The 13,578-nt window shown below is 35.4% G+C and overlaps 1 protein-coding gene across 4 annotated transcripts in view; it reads left to right on the top strand.

Moving 5' to 3' along the window:
* Positions 1 to 13,578, top strand: part of PIK3C2A (phosphatidylinositol-4-phosphate 3-kinase catalytic subunit type 2 alpha) — a 92,882-nt gene that overhangs the window by 54,749 nt on the left and 24,555 nt on the right. For 3 of the 4 annotated variants that reach the window (XM_023758168.1, XM_023758167.1, XM_006093827.3), the window contains exons 9-16: positions 251 to 394; positions 2,185 to 2,227; positions 2,312 to 2,522; positions 4,901 to 5,023; positions 6,131 to 6,298; positions 10,609 to 10,720; positions 11,143 to 11,288; positions 13,297 to 13,485. In XM_023758168.1, the coding sequence (XP_023613936.1) occupies positions 251 to 394; positions 2,185 to 2,227; positions 2,312 to 2,522; positions 4,901 to 5,023; positions 6,131 to 6,298; positions 10,609 to 10,720; positions 11,143 to 11,288; positions 13,297 to 13,485 (1,136 nt within the window). The remainder of the gene's footprint in view (positions 1 to 250; positions 395 to 2,184; positions 2,228 to 2,311; positions 2,523 to 4,900; positions 5,024 to 6,130; positions 6,299 to 10,608; positions 10,721 to 11,142; positions 11,289 to 13,296; positions 13,486 to 13,578) is intronic. The other variant, XM_023758169.1, reaches the window with a different exon arrangement.

A 13,578-nucleotide genomic window follows, 5' to 3' on the forward strand; every position in this document is an offset into this window, starting at 1 on the left:
GGCAAAGTGAAAATTAACCAACCCTGCTTTTTTCTACTTTAAAGTGAACTATAACTTATATTGAAATAACTATATTGAAACAGCATAACTATATTGAAATGCTGGGTTTTTTTTCTTTTCTCTTTCACCACAAAAGAGTAAAGAATATCTATTTTTAGGTACATCAGAAATGTCTAGTTTCTGACTTCATGTCTGAAATTGATCCTTTAAATTCCACATACTTATGTTTATTTTACTTTTTTTTTTAAAGAACCAGCACCGAGCAGTAGATCAAGTAATTAGAGCCGTAAGAAAAATCTGTAGTGCTTTAGATGGTGTAGAGACTCCTGCCATTACAGAATCAGTAAAGAAGCTAAAGAGAGCAGTTAATCTTCCAAGGAGTAAAAGTGCTGACGTGAGTATTTTTTAGTAATTAGCATTTTATTGCATGCAGATATGTAGTACTTAAGTGACCATCTATTGCTTATACTGGCAGCTTTTTGCTTCTCCTGGACAAAATGTTATTTTAATTTTGGCTTTACTCTTTTTTGTGGGTTTTTTTTTTGTTTGTTTGTTTTTTGTTGTTAATCCTCATTTTTTTCCATTGAATTTTTATTTTTAGAGAGAGAGAGAAATATGAGAGATACATCGATCAGTTGCCTCCCACACACGCCCCGCCCGTGGCCAGAGATCAAACCCGTAACCCAGGTACGTGTCCTTGACTGGGACTTGAACCCGAGACTCTTTGGTGCACAGGCCGACACTCTAACCACTGAGCACACTGGCCAGGGCTTTGCTTTAAACTTGAGTTGATTGGGTGACTTACCTGGTAAGGTAGGGAATTCCTAAGAGGAGATGGGCTGCCTTGGAAGTTTTGTGAGAGTTGACATTGAATAGGTGGATGCCAAACTGAACCTTTTTTATGTAGAGCAGGAACTCTGGCATAAATGATTTGGTTGGCATGAAGGACTGAGATGATACTAGGTACCATTTCTCCCTTTGGATGGAGTGTTCATGACTGCCAATAGGGGAAGTCCTATTTTGGAGTTGAGAAGACCCAAATGCCTTAGTAATAGTGACTTACTGCCTCAGTGGAAACCAGATTAGGAGCCCTCTTTTGATAGGATACCTTTGCTTTTAGTAAAAGCTCTCCCCAGGCTCTTTTTGTTCATAGGGATGTTCATAGCTTTTACTGGAAGGATGAGAGAAAGTGGATGCAAGACACAATCAATAAGTTATGTTGATAGTTAAAAGTTATGTTGATAGTATGCCCCTCAACAGATATCTAGGAGATAGCTCAATCCATTTATTCTCAGAGAGCCAGCCTGTCCATATGGTATACAGAAATTTGTGCTTGTTTTAAAATTTTTTTTAAATATACATGAAATCACTTGGAGGTGATCAACTACCATGGTCCTAATGTTTGAGGTTTCTGTTCATTATATTAATGAATAAAGGAGCAAAGAATATGAGGAGAGCTCAATTTAAATAATTATAAGAGCTATTTTGAGACACAAAATTGTAATAGAGTTCTAGTTTCTTTTTTTTTCTTTTTTATATTTTTAAAATATATACTTTTATTCATTTCAGAGAGGAAGGGAGAGGGAGATAGATAGAAACATCAATGATAAGAGAGAATCACTGATTGTTGGCCTCCAGCATGCCCCCCACTGGGGATCGAGCCCGAAACCTGGGCATTTGCCCTGACTGGGAATCAAACTGTGACCTTCTTGTTCATTGGTTGGATGCTCAACCACTGAGCCATGCTGGCCAAGCGAGTTCTAGTTTCTTTAAGGCTATTCTTATCATGCTAATAATAGAGCAACTAATGGAAAATAAAATACTGTATTAGAATATTTATCGCTTTGGGTTTCAAATCTTAATTTAGTTTAATGAGGCAGATTTTGTTGAGTTTATATATTTTGCAGTAATTTTCAGTTACTCTATGAATTTCTTTTTTATTGAATTTATTGGGATGACATTGGTTAATAAAATTATACTATGATTTTCTTGATACCAAAAATTATCTTTTATTTGGTTGGGAGATTTTATTTTTTTGATTTATTAATTCTGCAGACATTTTTGGGAAGTTTCCCCTGGGAAAGGTTTCTTTGATATAGCATTTAATTAATGTATTGAAGTGAAAGGTAAACATTTTATGTTATGTCATAGGCAATTGTTTTACTAATTTGTATGTGTATGCAGGTGACTTCTGGAAAGGGAGACCCTAACAAGAGTTCAACTAGGGGTATGTATGTCTTTAAGTTCTTTAAATTTTAGCAATAATTGTTGCTTTTTCAGAGAATTATATTAATAATTTCTTTACATCTAGGCTCACTAAATCCCGAAAATCCTGTTCAAGTAAGCATGGATCAATTAACTGCAGCAATTTATGATCTTCTGAGACTCCATGGAAATTCTGGTAGGAGTTCTTTGGACTGTGCTCAAAGTAACAGGAACATCAAGGAAGCATGTACCGCAACAGAACAGCTCCAGTTTACTATTTTTGCTGCACATGGAATTTCAAGTAACTGGGTATCAAAGTAAGTAACTGTTTAAAAGAATATATGTACAAAGACCTAGAAATTATTCTAGTCGTAAAATGTCAGCATCCACTGTCATCTTGGTATTTACATGGATGAAAAAAGAACCACCAGATACCTTTGTGGATTTTATAAAAATTACAGGGATTTTTGAAGCTGTTCCAGTAAAAAATATCACTCCCGCTTCATGCAAGAAAAGGCAAGAAAATGTTTAAACTTATTAGGGCAAATGTTGAGTAATAAATTGGTCTAATTTATGACTGGTATTCTTTTGCCTTCAACCAGGGTAATTTGGAACAGTATAATGGGACTAGACTTTATCCCCTTTTATTCTTTTTAGTAGTTTATTGATTGCTAGACTTTGATGTCTGCAAGAGCAGATTTCTTCAAATTTTTTATTTTTATCTTACTTGAGGACATACTCATTGATTTTTAGAAGGAAGGGAAAGGGGAGAGGGAGGGGGGCTACATCGATGTGAGAGAGAAACATCAATGGGTTGCCTCCCGTACATGCCCCAACTGCAGATCGAGCCTGCAACCTAGGTGTGTGCCCTCACCGGGAATGGGACTCCAGACCTTTCAGTGTGTGGGATGATACTCCAGTTAATTGAGCCACACTGGCCAGGGCTCTTCTATAATTTTTAATTTAGGTTTTCCCTTTCTGATTTTTTGTCAATGCCATCAAGTTTGCCAACTTCAATTTATTTGCAAATGACTAATATAAACTGAAAAGTCTGAACTGAATATTTAAAATGAAATTGTTTCATAATAGCTTAATGCTATAAAATAAGGTAAAGCCTAGTAAAGAGATACCAAACATAAATTCTGCTTAAATTGAGCTTCATATAAAATTTAAAAATGAAATGTAAAAAAATAACATAATAAGTTGAATGTGGTGTATTAATTCATTCAAGAAATATTTACTGAGCGCCATCTGTGGGCAATGTTCTTCGTGCTACTAGAGATGCAGCAGTAAAAAGACAGGAAAAATCTGCCCTCCTGGAACTTGCATTTAAACGGGTACTGACATAGCTGGGTAGCTCAGTTGGTTAGAGCATCGTCCCGATATGCCAAGGTTTCGGGTTTGATCCCCAGTCAGGGCACATACAAGAATTAACCAATGAATGCATAAATAAATGAAACAGTAAATCAATATTTCTCTCTCTCAAAATCAATCAATAAAATAAATACTTAAAAAAATAAATAAATGGATACTACTGCTGTCTGAAGGTATTTCATTCTTTTAACTAGTTACAGGGATAATACCCTCCATAGCTTCCATACACACACAAATAAATTTAGGGACACTATTAATAGAAGACAATACAGAAAACTACAATGATAGTTAAGATAGAAATAAAGTTAATACAATGCTGAAATAAAGAGGGACAAGTGGTGTGAGGTTGAGAAAAGCAATCAAATCATTAGCTAGTGGTGTTTTGTGAACCAATGAGATTAAATTAAAAAAAATACTTATAGCCCTGATCAGTGTGGCTCAGTTGACTGAGCATTGTCCCATGCACCAAGAGGTCACTGATTCAATTCCTGGTCAGGGCACATGCCTGGGTTGTGAGCTCGATCCCCAGTAGGGGACATGCAGGAAGTAGCCAATCAATGTTTCTCTCTCATCGATGTTTCTCTCTCTCTCTTCCTCTCTCTATAAAATCAATAAAAACATATCTTTAAAATGTTACATTTATAATATATTATGTATATTAACAAAATGGTTAATGTGTAAGCCTACCAGTAAGTTAGAATACTAGTGTAGTAGTTTTATTGAACCTAAGACTTCTGTTCTACAAGATTGCCTGATTGTATGTAATCAGCTACTTGTGGCAATTAGGAGCTAAATTGTTGCTATATAATTTGAGAATATAACAGCATCTGTCCCCATTGATGGAAGCCTCCTAATAAAGACTGACTCAATGCAAATCAGGCCAATGCACTATTCATATGCTTAACTGACTCTATTTCAGTGCCTTAGCAAAGGAAAATGGCACCTAGAGATGATCATGTTTGTACTCTCTCTTTCTAGATTCTAGAAATGAAGAATTGCTCAGTGTCATTCAACTAAAATCTAAAGCTTATAACTGAACACAAAATTTAGATAAATTCTCCAGCTGGTATCATTTTGCCCCGTTAGACTGGCAGCTAGGAATACATGTTCCCTTCTGTATACCCTTTGCTATGCCTCTCTCTATTTAACAGAATTTGTAGTAGTTAAATTTCAGATTTTTTTATAAGTTCAAATGAATGATGACCAAATTATTTTAGATAATAGTCATTTTTAGGAAGGATGGCTAATGATATATATTTGTATTAGTTAACTAATCTGTATTATCAAATACAATGAAATTAAACTCTTTTTTCCCCCTCAGTTATGAAAAATACTACTTGGTATGTTCCCTGTCTCACAATGGAAAAGACCTTTTTAAACCTATTCAATCAAAGAAGGTTGGCACTTATAAGAATTTCTTCTATCTTATTAAATGGGATGAACTGTAAGTGAAATTTCTGGCTTTTTATGTTTTTTTAGTATAACCTGTTTACTTTTTTTCCATGTATGCATCCTAGTTTTTATTTTATTTCAATTTTCATTAAAATCTATAAAATGCTTACTGACATCTTAAAGTCTCTTCTAGATATGATTCTATAGAACAGACTGAAATTCTGATTTCAAAAATCTGCAATACTCTTTTATATCTACATGGTGTTAAATTGCAGAAATACGCCATTCTTCCTAGACTTTGTCAAGTTAAAAGTACTATAAATTTATGAGTAATTCTAGAAAGGTGGTATGTTATAACATTGTTTAGTTTGGTATTTATTCTATAACACTGTATATGAAGCCTTGTTTTTGGTTAACAGATAAAATGAAATTATCTTGAGTCCATGTACAAGATGATATTTGCACTGTTAATATTTTTTAAATATTGTGTAGGGAAATGCTTTTCATTACTTAGGCAGATAGGCCATTGCAGAGCTTTTTATTTTTTATTCTGCATTTATTAAATGTTTTCCTATTCTCCTATTTTTTTTAATTATAAAAATAACACATGTCTGTGAAACTAATCCTATAAAACAAAATGCATATAAGTGAAAAGTGTCACTTTCTTTTCAACACTTAACCATCTCACGGCTCCTCAAGGTGACTACAACCGACCTTATGTGTCCTTTTCGACAAAAAAACAAAACAAAACAAAAAAAAAACACCAAAAATATTGGTAAACATATACATATGTCTGTTTGTCTACATAGGTGCACACATATATCCTGAATCAGAAATACTCATATTTATCTACTTTTTCCTAAAGGAAATAAAAATGACTATTATTTTGCCTAGAAATTAGCATTGCAAGTCTTGAGTAAAGGTGCTATCAAATTTTTGAAGAAATAAATGCTATATATTTGAAATTTTAATAAAATTTGTTTAAGCTTTTTAATAGTACGTGTTAGCCAAGCTTGCTACTTAAGTAAAGGAGACTCAGGATTAAAGATTATTTGATACATCAAATAAAATAACTGAAATTATCATTTTCATTAAAGAGTTAATCTTCATGTTTGACCTAATTTGTTTTTTTCTATTAATACTTTTTTCCTCCCCATAGAATTATTTTTCCCATCCAGATATCACAATTGCCATTAGAATCACTTCTTCACCTTACTCTTTTTGGAATTTTAAATCAGAGCAGTGGAAGTTCCCCTGATTCTAATAAGCAGAGAAAGGGGCCAGAAGCTTTGGGCAAAGTTTCTTTACCTCTTTTTGATTTTAAACGGTAAGTGTTACTGAGTTGTGATGGTGAGTTATGTGGACACATCTGCAGTCTCAAAATTGACTAGAGAACAGGGTGGGGAATTATGACAAACATGAGATAATGAGCTGCCTCAAATTTTTCAATAAAAGGAATGTCAGGTCAGAGGAAACCAAAGTTATTCTACTATGGTTTGATCATATCTATATGGGTATTCAAAGGAGTGTTTGTCACTCATTGTTTAGGAGAAAATCGGCAGTCAGTTCACTGTCATTTTGTGCAAACACTGTATTATTAACATAATATTTGTGGTCTTTTAGGTATCCTTGATATTACAAAAACAATTCCACTTTCCTCTTCTCATCCCTATCCCATACTTGTCAAAATTTCAGGGAGTTTACAACTGAACATTATTCCCATCTCTTTCCCTGTCCACCTGACTGATCTATCCTTACTGTTATGGGCCCCTGGCCTTTAATCACCAAAGGTTCTACATGAGTACAAAAACTTAGAGGAAAAGAATTCCTTAAAGCTTTGTGTCTACCAACAGTCAGTAGGAATAGTGTAATCGACCTGACTTTTCAGCTGACAATTTTAATTATGTTTTAAGTAACAATATGTTTCATGAGATCATCAAGAGTCTTCCGAAATGAAAAAAATCAATTAAATGAAGTTTGAGATATGTTTCATACAATACATGGTAAAATTTTGGAGAACGATAATGCATGTTAGCATATTAAAGCAGTAAGCAGATGGCATTAAGTTTGAGACTTTGCCAAGCAGTGTAATCAGTCTGGGTAGTGTTAGTACTTAATGTTAAAAAAAGACTCAGAAATTAAGAAGAAAGATGATTTTACGTTAATGCATACACCAAAACAAAGTGTCAGTTATTTAGTTCAGTTAATGTGCTATAGTATGGTAATCAAAAATCCTGGTCTTGAAATTATTTTTTTTTTAAATATATTTTATTGATTTTTTACAGAGAGGAAGGGAGAGGGATAGAGAGTTAGAAACATTGATGAGAGAGAAACATCAATCAGCTGCCTCCTGCACCCCCCCGACTGGGGATGTGCCCGCAACCAAGGTACATGCCCTTGACCGGAATCGAACCCGGGACCCTTCAGTCCACAGGCCGACGCTCTATCCACTGAGCTAAACCGGTCAGGGCTTGAAATTATTTTTAAATAATTTATATTAAGGTGCAACTTGCATACAACCTGATGAAGTCATGGAAGCCAAGTGACTTAGAGGCATTTCGGTCAGCCTCAATAACAAATGAGTTCTTAACTCATATTTTAAATAAACAGAATCAAGCATTTAACTTGCCTTTTCTTTACAGTTATATCTCAGGGTTACAAGATAATTGATGTGAGAATATGCTTTATAGAAACATTTCAGCTAATCATTGCAGAGGGAATGGTAGAATATCACAATTTTGCAACTCTTACTGAAATAATTTAGGTCAGGGTTAGATTTAGGTCAGTGTCAGCACTATTGATATTTTGGGCCAGATAATTGTTGTTGTGGGAGATTGTCCTGTGTATGTAGGATGTTTGGCAGCATCCTTGGCTTCTGCCCACTAGATGCCAGTAGCACCCCATTTGCCAACTGAAAATGTCTTCAGACATTGCCAAATGTATACTGGGGACAAAAATCACTCTTGGTTGAGAACCATTGATTTAAGTAGTGATTATGAATGCCTGCTTAAAACCATTAAGTGATTACCTTTTCTGGAACTTTATAATGGATGATTTAGATTGAAAGCATCTAAATAAACTGATTATATTAACCCCACAGAAAGAAAAATAAATCAAGCATGTGTGCCTCTATAGTTGAGGCAATAGGAAGTAGTATACAATACCATCTAGAGTATTAAGTATTCTTGCCAGATAACTACACATGAATCAGGTTAAGCCTCTCTAGATCTAACTACTACTTACATCAATGTGAGAGAGACACTTCGATTGGTTGCCTCCTGCTCGCACCCCAACCAGGCCGGGAATCGAACCCTCAACCCTTTGGTCTGTGAGCCAGTGCTCTAACCACTGAGCTAAGGCCAGGGCTACTACTTTACTACAGAAAATATAGGAGATAAAGGAACATGGTAAATGACCAGAGTAATGCAATTAGTAAAATCCAGGATAAGGAAAATTCTCAGAACAAAAGACCTAGTTTCTTCAACAAACAGCAGGAGGGGAAAAGATAGAAAGAATGTATAGATTAAAACAAGAATTGGCAAACTTTATGTAAAGGGGACCAGATAGAAGTAATTTAGGCTTTGCAGGTCATGTGGTCTCTGTCACAAAGGCAAAAGCAGTGATAGACAGTATGTAAGTGAATGTGTGGCTTTGTTATAAATTAGAAGCCCGATGCACGAAATTTGTGCACGGGGTGGGGAGGGGGTTCCCTCAGCCCAGCCTGCACCCTCTCCAATCCAGGAACCCTCGGTGGATGTCCAGTCGGACATTCCTCTTGCAATCTGGGATTGCTGGCTCCTAACTGCTTGCCTGCCTGCCTGCCTGATCGCCTCTGACCACCTCTGCCTGCCGACCTGATCACCCCTAACAGACTCTGTCTGCTGGCCTGATTGCCCCTAACTGCCCTCTCCTGCTGGCCTGATTGCCCCTAACTGCCCTCCCCTACCGGCCTGATCACCCCTAACTGCCCTCCCCTACCGGCCTGATCACCCCTAACTGCCCTCCCCTGCCGGCCTGATCATCCCTAACTGTCCTCCCCTGCTGGTCTGATCGCCCCCTAACTGCCCTCCCCTGCCGATCTGATCACCCCCTAACTGCTCCCCCCTGCCGGCCTGATCGCCCAGTAACTGCTTCCCCATGCCGGCCTGATCGCCTCCTAACTGCTCTCCCCTGCTGGCCTGATCGCCCCTAACCACCTCTGCCTCGGCCCCTGCCACTATGGCTTTGTCCGGAAGGATGTCTGGAAGATGTCCGGTCTAATTAGCATATTACCCTTTTATTAGTATAGAAGTTTATTAATGAAACCAGGTGATAGGCTGAAGTTTTGTTGACCCTTGAATTAAAAGATACTTAAAAAGACATATCAACCACATGCAAGTGTTGGACCTTGCTTGGATTCTTATTCGAACAAACCAACTATAAAAAGAACTTTGAGACAATCCGGAAATTTGAATACTAGATAACTGATTATTTTAAGTAGTTATTGTTAATTATTATAGGAATGGTAATGGTATTGTACTTATTTTATAAATTTATTGGGGTGACATTGGTCAACATGAACATACAGGTTTCAGGTGTGAGTTTCTATGTTATAAGATCTGTATATTGCACCATGTGCCCACCACCCAAAGATTATACTTATTTTTTTTAAAAAACTGTTTATCATTTTGAGATATATAAAAGTATCTACAGATGAAATAATGTGATAGCAGTTTACCTTAAAGTAACCTACTTGGGGATGAGAGTGGTTCTAAAAAAACAGAATATAATGTGTCGAAGATTTAAAGGTTAACCTGTAAGAGAAAACATTAGGACTAGAGTCTAGCTTTGGAAAGGATATTTGCTATTTTAATAAAATGAACAAAGTTTAATGAAGTTTGTAGTTTTCTGCTTTTATATATATCTCATGTTAGCTTTCAGATATTTCTTCTGTATAAAGATACATCAATATCTTCATTGCCATAAACTGGTTGTCTCAGGCAAATGTCAGCATACTACAGCCTCCTGCCTGCTTTTTATAAATACAGTATTGTTAGAATACAGTGCACATATTTATTTATATGTCGTTCATGGCTACCTTGCACTATAATTGCAGAGTTGAATCTCTGCAACAAAGATTGCCCAGAAAGCTCAGAGTATTTACTGTCTGGCTCTTTAGAGGTAAAGTTTGCTGACCCCTGGTCCAGGGCACCGATAAAACTTCTCAAATGATTGGTGCTGTCACAAGTAGGTACTGGTTTTTTGGCATATGTTTTTGTTCTTTATGATAAAAGTCAGGGAGCAGCTCTGTAATCCAAATTTCCTTTGTAGATGATCTTCAAAGACTATCCTTCACCCTCCTATTTATAGAATTGTTTTGGGGACAGTGTGTTCTGTTTTATCCTCAATTCCTCCTTAGATATGTTCATTCTCTTTTCCTTGATTCTAATCCCCACACTTTAACTGATTTACCTAAAGATTAGTACACTATGGAAAGTGATTCCTCCTGATATGTTTTTAAAGTGGACATTCTTTTTATACAGAAGATGATTCAAAAATGTTTGAATACTAACATTTCAAATTCATTACTATGTGTTGTGAGTTTTGAATTAATTTTTAAAATGCAAACCACAGTATTCTTCTATCTACATTGTGTAGGTTTTTAACATGTGGAACTAAGCTTCTGTATCTTTGGACTTCATCACATATAACTCCTATTCCTGGAACAATCCCCAAAAAAGGATATGTAATGGAAAGAATAGTGTTACAGGTAATGGTACTTTTTTTTTTTTAAATCCTCACCACAAGGTATGTTTGTTGACTTTAGAGGATAATGCTACTTCTTGATATGTGGAGAGGTTTACATTTAAATTTCTTTATAAAAAGTGTATGTATACCATGGTTTGGGTTGTTATTAGAGAAGCCTAATCTATCTCTAAGTGTCAATAAATCACTTCTTATTTCTGAGAAATAGTAAAATATACCCTTGTACCCATCCCAAGCAATATATGTGCTATTGAGGATTACCAACAATGGTAATCACTTTCAGCAAAAGGACATTGACTTAATATACAATCTAAAATTCACCCTGATGGCTAAAAAAAACCAATTTTTTCAAAGACAAATAAGTTAATGTGGTAAATATGTGTTCTATTCGGCTGTAATTTGATCAACTTCTATTAAATTTTTAAGGTTGATTTTCCTTCTCCAACATTTGATATCATTTATACCACTCCTCAAGTCGACCGAAATGTTATACAGCAACACAACTTAGAAACATTAGGAAATGATATAAAAGGGAAACTTCTTGATATTCTTCACAAAGACTCATCACTTGGGTATGCTCCTTTGATTCTGTTTTGCCTGGTTATCTCTTACAATGTAAAGCTCAAGTTAATGGTGTATAAAGTGCTCCGATTTAGTTCATGATTTAGCAATATTTTTGGTGTGGAAAGTTTTCTATATCTGTTTTTAATTATATAAAAAGATTACATGACTACATCAAACTTCAGAAATTTGTACAGGTCAAACTTTTTACATGATCAAAAGATAAACAACAGATAGGGACCTATATTTACAGTAAATAGCAATAGATTAATTTTCTTTTTTTGTAAAAGAATAGTTTATTGTTTTTTAGAGAGAGTAACAACCATCCGCTGCCTCCACAACCTGGGCATGTGCCCTAGACCAGGAATCGAACTGGCAATCTTTTGGTGCGCAGGACTATGCCCAACCAACTGAACCACACTGGCCAGGGCTAGATTAATTTTCGTAATGTATAAAGAATCTTTTCATACCAGTATAAAAACAAACAACTCAGTTGTAAATTAGACAAAGAATATTAATAGGTAATTCTTTAGAAAAGAAATACAGTGTCTTTTTAAACATCTAAAAAGATGTCAACCTCTCAGTATGTGGAGAGGTTTAAATTTAAATTTAATCAAGGAAATTTAAATTAATACAAGATACCATTTCATATACATCAAATTGTTGAAAATTAAAATGTCCTATCATAGAAAGTGTTGATGAAGATACAGAAAAGGGATTATATTGTTGGCAGAATTCTCAAAAGCTTTTGGAGCAATTTGGCAAAATCTAGCAGTGGTCGGCAAACTGCGGCTTGGCAAACTGCGGCTCGCGAGCCACATGCAGCTCTTTGGCCCCTTGAGTGTGGCTCTTCCACAAAATACCGACTTCTGCGCATGGGCCACGAAGTTTCAATCGCATTGTACGTGCGCGCCCGCACGTGGTATTTTGTGGAAGAGCCACACTCAAGGAGCCAAAGAGCCGCATGTGGCTCGCGAGCCGCAGTTTGCCGACCACGGTATTAAGGTCACAATGTGTATAGTCTGTGACCTACCAATTCCATTTCCAGTTAGTTATATATCTTAGAGGAAAGAAACCTTTTTGTATTTACTTATGGAGACAAGGATGCTCATTGCAGTATGCATTTGAATTATTGTAAAACTGATAGGGAATGTCCATCAATGGGGGTCAAATTATGGTACATTTATCCAACAGACTACCATGTAACTATTAAAAATGAAGTTATAGCTATGTACTAATGTGTCAGATATGTTAAATGAAGAAAGCAAGGAACAGAATAGTGTATATAGTATGTTACCATTGAAGAAAAAAGATCTACATACACCTATGTATATGCTTCTATACAAATGGACTCTGGAAGAATATACAAGCATAGGCAGTTGCTACTGGTAGGGGAATTAGAAGAAGGGAGACCTACTGTGTACTTTTTTCAATATTTGAAATTTTTTCAGTATTCCACATGAGATGAATACATATATACAATCGGAGATGGATGGGTAGTAAAATAGTGAAATCATTCATTCACATAAACATTTGTTATTAAGGTTAAATTAGAATCTCCAAAACAAATCTTTCTCTTTTTAAATATTCCTCAATTGAGCTATATATAATCAACTTCTAAAATTTTATAATAGCATTTGTGTGTTACATGGCATTTCATTTTACTTGTATAAAATGTATAAAATCCTTGCTCATAAGGTGGATTTTGCTTATCAACTGATTTCTAGTGCATGGCATCTGATTAGAGCTTAATAAATACTTATTGTACTGAATTATCCTTCATTTTTGTAACTGAGACTCTTCTATTAAGTCAAAATGATTTCTTTCTGTTCCCCAAATTAGGGTAAATTAGTGGTGTTTATTGTACATTGTGTTTTTCTATCCCAAATTAGTATTAATGATTCCACCAAGAAGTGGCTGCCCTAAAATGAATAAATTTCTTCTTTGCATTTTAAACCGTTGAAACTAACTATTATTATGATATCATTGAGGAGTAATTTAGTTCTGTTATGTATGCAGACTTTCTAAAGAAGACAAAGCTTTTTTGTGGGAGAAACGTTATTATTGCCTCAAACATCCAAATTGTCTTCCTAAAATACTAGCAAGTGCCCCAAACTGGAAATGGGTTAATCTTGCCAAAATTTACTCATTGCTTCAGCAGTGGCCTCCATTAGACCCACTGACTGCATTGGAGCTTCTTGATTCGAAGTAAGTCAACTATGAATGAATTTATTTGCTTTATTTTATTGTTAATTTTTTCAGTAAGTATTATGTTGCAGGATACTTCCCTTTGTTTAACAT

Source organism: Myotis lucifugus, unplaced genomic scaffold, assembly GCF_000147115.1.
Source record: "Myotis lucifugus unplaced genomic scaffold, Myoluc2.0 scaffold_124, whole genome shotgun sequence".
Classification (NCBI taxonomy): domain Eukaryota; kingdom Metazoa; phylum Chordata; class Mammalia; order Chiroptera; family Vespertilionidae; genus Myotis; species Myotis lucifugus.